The 4,673-nt window shown below is 67.9% G+C and overlaps 3 protein-coding genes across 3 annotated transcripts; 2 read left to right on the forward strand and 1 right to left on the reverse strand.

Moving 5' to 3' along the window:
* Window positions 1–20: 20 nt before the first annotated feature.
* On the reverse strand, window positions 21–781 carry EMIHUDRAFT_118315 (hypothetical protein; the record flags this gene model as incomplete). The annotated part of the gene is made up of 1 exon (XM_005771047.1): window positions 21–781. A coding segment is annotated over one exon (761 nt), but the record flags the coding sequence as incomplete, so codon positions are not given.
* Window positions 782–967: 186 nt separating this feature from the next.
* On the forward strand, window positions 968–1,928 carry EMIHUDRAFT_369783 (hypothetical protein). Its single transcript, XM_005771048.1, is given in 2 exon segments — window positions 968–993; window positions 1,010–1,928. 1 exon segment carries the CDS (start codon window positions 1,010–1,012, stop codon window positions 1,679–1,681), a length of 672 nt encoding a protein of 223 aa, XP_005771105.1. The 5' UTR covers window positions 968–993; the 3' UTR covers window positions 1,682–1,928.
* A 37-nt stretch (window positions 1,929–1,965) lies between these two features.
* EMIHUDRAFT_243563 (hypothetical protein) lies at window positions 1,966–3,146 on the forward strand (the record flags this gene model as incomplete). Its single annotated transcript, XM_005771049.1, has 3 exons — window positions 1,966–2,161; window positions 2,266–2,738; window positions 2,832–3,146. 3 exons carry the CDS (start codon window positions 1,966–1,968, stop codon window positions 3,144–3,146), a joined length of 984 nt encoding a protein of 327 aa, XP_005771106.1.
* Window positions 3,147–4,673: the final 1,527 nt, after the last annotated feature.

The following is a 4,673-nucleotide window of genomic DNA, read 5'->3' on the forward strand; positions in this document are numbered from 1 at the left end:
CGTCGGCGGGCGCGGCGCACTCTTCGACCGACTTGAGCACGCCCCACAGCAGGGCGCCGCGCGGTAGCGCCGTCCCGCTCGACAGCGCCGCCGCCTGGACGCGCGAGAGGCGGGTCGAGACCGTCGAGGGAGGCGTCGAGCGGCTGCCGCGGCCGGAGCGAGGCGTGTCGTGGCCCGCGGGCTTGGGCGGCGCGAGGACGACCGCGGGGAGGAGCTCTCCCACCGCGAGCAGCTTGCGCAGGTCGGGCGGGTGCGCCGCCTCGCCGCCGCCCGCGATCTCGGCGTGCAGCTCGTCCGAGAGCTCGAGCCGCTCGAGGAGCCCGAGATGGCCGTCGGGCAGCGAGAGGATGGCGCGGCTCGAGTGGACCTCGCGCACTGCGCAGAGGGCCAGCGTGCCCGGCGTCAGCTCGGACGCCTTGAGCCGCGCCGCCAACGCCGCCGAGGAGCCGCCCAGCCGCGTGCGGAGGGAGCCGACAGCCTCATCGCCGTCCTCGTCCTCCTCCTGATCCTCCGTGAAGAGGGCATCCTCGCGCGCACGAGCGGCCACCTCACGGCGCTCGAGCGCGCTGAGCGCCGAGCCGCCGCCGCGAGGAAAGGGCGCCTCCTCGTCCTCCATCCAGTCGGCAACGGGCTCCGCCGCCGGCTCTGGCGCGGCCGGCTTCTCCTCCGGATCCGCCCGCTTGTCCGGCTTTGCCGGCTTCGCCGCCTTGGCCGCCTTGGCCGCCTTGGCCTTCTTCTTGGGCGGGTCAGCGGCCTCCGAGGACCGCTTGGTCGAGCCCATGATGGTGGTGTCCTCGTGACTGGCACACAGAGCGGCGCCGGAAGAAATCGCGAGTTTCGTCCTCCTCCCATCCCTCTGTGGTCTGCTGTGTGCTTTTTCTTTACCTTATGCTAGGTAGATCTCGTGGCATCATACGCAGAGAGCGCGATTTCTTCCTGCTCCGCCCGCCAACGGCATATACCGCCCCACCCCTCCGCTTGCTCTCCGCCTCCCTCCCGACCAAACTGAATGCCCTCCGCCGAGTCGTCGTGGAAGGACGAGTTTCTCCAGTTCTGCGTCGACTGCGAGGTCCTCCGCTTTGGCGAATTCACGCTCAAGTCGGGCCGCTCGAGCCCCTACTTCTTCAACGCCGGCCTCTTCAACACCGGCGGGCGCATCGCCAAGCTCGGCCGCTTCTACGCGCGCGCGATCGCCGAGGCGGGGCTCGAGTTCGACGTGCTCTTCGGCCCGGCGTACAAGGGCATCCCGCTCGCCACGAGCGCCGCCATCGCGCTCTCCGAGCACCACTCGCTCGACGTGCCCTGCTCGTACAACCGGAAGGAGGCGAAGGACCACGGGGAGGGCGGCTGCATCGTCGGCGCGCCGCTCGCGCAGCAGCGCGTGCTGATCGTCGACGACGTCATCACCGCCGGCACCGCCGCGCGCGAGGCCGCGGGCATCATCACCGCCAACAGCGCCTCGGTCGCCGGCCTGGTGATCGCGCTCGACCGGCAGGAGAAGGGCGCCGGCACGGAGCTGACGGCGGTGCAGCAGGTCGAGAGCTCGCTCGGCGTGCCCGTCGTGCGCGTCGCCACGCTCGCCGACCTGATCCGCTTCCTGGAGTCGAGGCAGCCCGAGCAGGCCGAGCGGCTGCGCGCGCACCAGCAGGCGCAGGGCGAGGCGGCGGCGCCGCCGCCTTGACGCCGCCGCCTTGACGCCGCCGCGGACGTGCACGGCGGCCGGCGGCCGCCTGAGGGACGACTCCGGCCTCCGAGCGAGGCTCGCCCTGCTGTTGAGGTTGCGCTGCTCGAACGCTCCGCCATGCGATAGTACCGGCTCCGCCGAGCGTACCAGGGACACAGTCTGGCTCCACCGAGCGTGGGTGAAGCGATTTTGAATTCTTTCACGGTAGTGTCACCGCGTTGTTGTAAAATTCTTCACGGGGCGCGCCGCGCGCTGCGCGCCTCGATTGCACTCGACTACCCATGGATCCCAGCAAGATCGACCTCGCCGCCGCTGCGCGGGCGGCAGTAGCTCGGCTCAAGGAGCGGGACGGTGGCACCGGCGACAGCTCGGCTTACACTGCCGCCGCCGCGCGACTGGCCGCACTGCAGGAAGCCGCGCCATCTCAGAGACCTGCGGCACTCATTGCGCGTCTCGACCTGTCCACCCTTTGCTGTCGTAGGCGGCGAATCCCGCGGCGCTGCACGCCTCCTGCTCCGCTGCTCCTCCGCCGGCGCCCGGAGTGGGTCTGCCGCACGCCCCGCCTTACCCATCCCAGCCAGCCCCGGTTCAGCTTCAGCAGTACGGTGCGCTACAGCACGTGTCGCAGATGCAGGACGTCTACCTTCAGACGGCGGGCGCGAGCCACCTGCAGACGGCGGGCGGGAGCCACCTGCCCGCCGCTGGCCCGCCGCTGAGCATGCCTCTGCCCGGCTTTGCGGCGGCGGCGTACCCCGGCCTGCAGCCCGTGCCCGAAAAGCAGCGCCCGACGGTGCCGAACGTCCGGTTCGCGCGGAGCCTGATCGGCGCGGCGCTCGGCGACGACAACCGGAAGAAGCGCGCGCGAGAGGCGTCCGAGGAGGAGGCCTCCGCCAACGCGGCGGCGCTGCGCGACAAGGCCAAGGCGAAGGCCGTCGCCGCCGCCGCCGCCATCACGACGCCCATCAGCGCGGAGGAGATCGCCGCCGCGCAGCAGCGGCTCCGCGCGCAGGCGCTCTCGCGCACCATCGAGGCGCGCATCCCTCCCGAGCACCGCGTGCCTGCAAGCGAGCCTGCAGCGGCGGCGGCGGCGGCGGCGGGTGGTGGTGGGAGGGGCGCAGGCCCGGCGGCCTCCCGCTGGGCGCGCAAGGGGATGCGGGTCAAGGTGCTGGGCGGCGCTGCGGAGGGGGGGGGCGGCACCGCGGTGGTGGTTGCGGCGCGCGACCCCGAGTCGCTGCAGCTCAAGCTCGACTCGAGCAAGCAAGTCATCTCGGCGCGCGAGGCGGACCTGCTGCCCACCGAGCCAGAGGCGGGCTGCTTGATCATGGTGGTGGAGGGCGCGCAGGCGGGCCAGGTCGGCGTGGTGGAGAGCGTCTCGCTGGCCGAGCGCACCGCAAACGTGCGCCTGCCGGAGGGGAGCCTCAACTGCTCGCTGCTCGACATCACGCAGTGGGCCCGCGGCTGAGCGGAGAGTTGTGTCGCGACGCTTCGAGTCTGTGAATGACCGCGTGGAGTAGGCGGAGAGCGAGCCCCCAACCGCACGCACGCGCCCTTCCACCATAGTTTGGCGTCTGCAGAGTCTCCAGAGACGCCTATTTTGTTACCGCGAGCATCTTTGCCGCGAGAGAGCACGTACAGAGATACTTTAGCACTTGAATTCTCTAGTTTGCTGCGCGAGCTACGGCTCTACACCACCCCCCCATAGGCTAGTGCCATTTCACTCTGACACGCTAATCTTGAAAACGCTTAGGGGACCCCTAGGCTTAAAAGGGTGGGCCCTGGGGCGCCTGCGGCTTAAACGGCTTAAAACTTGCCATGGCAAGTTTTAAGAGCTGCTGGGCCGCCAATTCCTTAAACGGTCTTAAACGCTTAAACGGTGCGCGGGAGAGCTCCCGAGGTCGATGGTCCGGGAGGCTCCCGGTAGACACACGCCGGAGGCCGGGAAGCTGGCTACAGTCAGCTAGCACGTGTCCCCTATGCGAGTATGGCTCCTGCCAGTGCACCAGACTTGCAGATGTGTCTTCAGAGGCGGGTTTGTGCCTAAAATAACGGCAGTGTGCCTAATAATGGCAGTATTGGAGAAAACGGCGCGGAACCCAGCGACGCGTGCCGGACTTTGTTAAACGGTGGTCTTAAAAGAGGGACCCCCGGTGCCTGCAATCTCTTAAATGGCAAGTTAAGCCCCCAAACCTCCTCGTTTCTTAAAAGGTCTTAAAAAATCCGGCCCTCAGAACCCTAGGGGTCCCCTAAGTGAAAACGTCTCCAACGGAGCTCCGTGTTGCTTCCAGCGCCCTCCCCCGCGCTCCCTGCGGCCATGGCCGATGATCCTAGTATGAGAGGTCATCTGGCTACCGCGAGAGCGACCCAACTCGTCGACATCGTCCGATGATTGTGCCTCAAAGTCAGCCTTCGGAGGCTATCGTGGGGTCGAGCCGGCAGTAGCCGTGACATGTGGTTCCACCACCCCTCGTAGGCTTTGCCTCTGATCGCCACCGTTCCCAGGCTGCCTAATGGGATGGAAAGGAAGGCTCGGCGAGCGTATAGAAGCGTTCTCGACCTCGTCGTGGCAGCCTGCACGGCAGCGCTGGCAGGCGATATGAGCGTCGTGCCACCTGACCCGAGACGGGTCGCAGGCGTCGTACCGAGCGCGTCGAGACCGTGTCCTGATGTGATCTGCACGGGTGAGTCACGTCGGCGTCAAAGGAGCGACGTGCGACCTGTCAGAGCTTGATCTCCGATCTCAGCGGCGTCGAGTCATCTCCGGCGCGCGACAAAGGTACATCCACAGGACGCGCAGAGGCAGCTGCGACCCCGCCGAGTGTTCGAAATTCCTAGTCGGTCGTCTCGTTGCCTTCGTTGCCGACGTAGGCTAGAATGCCGTCGATCGCCGCCTCCGGGATGAGCTTGAGCAAGCCGGGAGAGAGAAGTGGCAGGCCCATCAGGGTGTACATGAGCAACGGTGCGACGCGTGACTCTGCAACCTGCAGCGGTG

The sequence above is a fragment of the Emiliania huxleyi genome, assembly GCF_000372725.1.
Source record: "Emiliania huxleyi CCMP1516 unplaced genomic scaffold EMIHUscaffold_392, whole genome shotgun sequence".
NCBI lineage: Eukaryota > Haptophyta > Isochrysidales > Noelaerhabdaceae > Emiliania > Emiliania huxleyi.

What these genes read in the sequence shown, in the direction of transcription:
- EMIHUDRAFT_369783 (XM_005771048.1), top strand. Translation starts at nt 1,010, where the DNA reads ATGCCCTCCGCCGAGTCGTCGTGGAAGGACGAGTTTCTCCAGTTCTGC.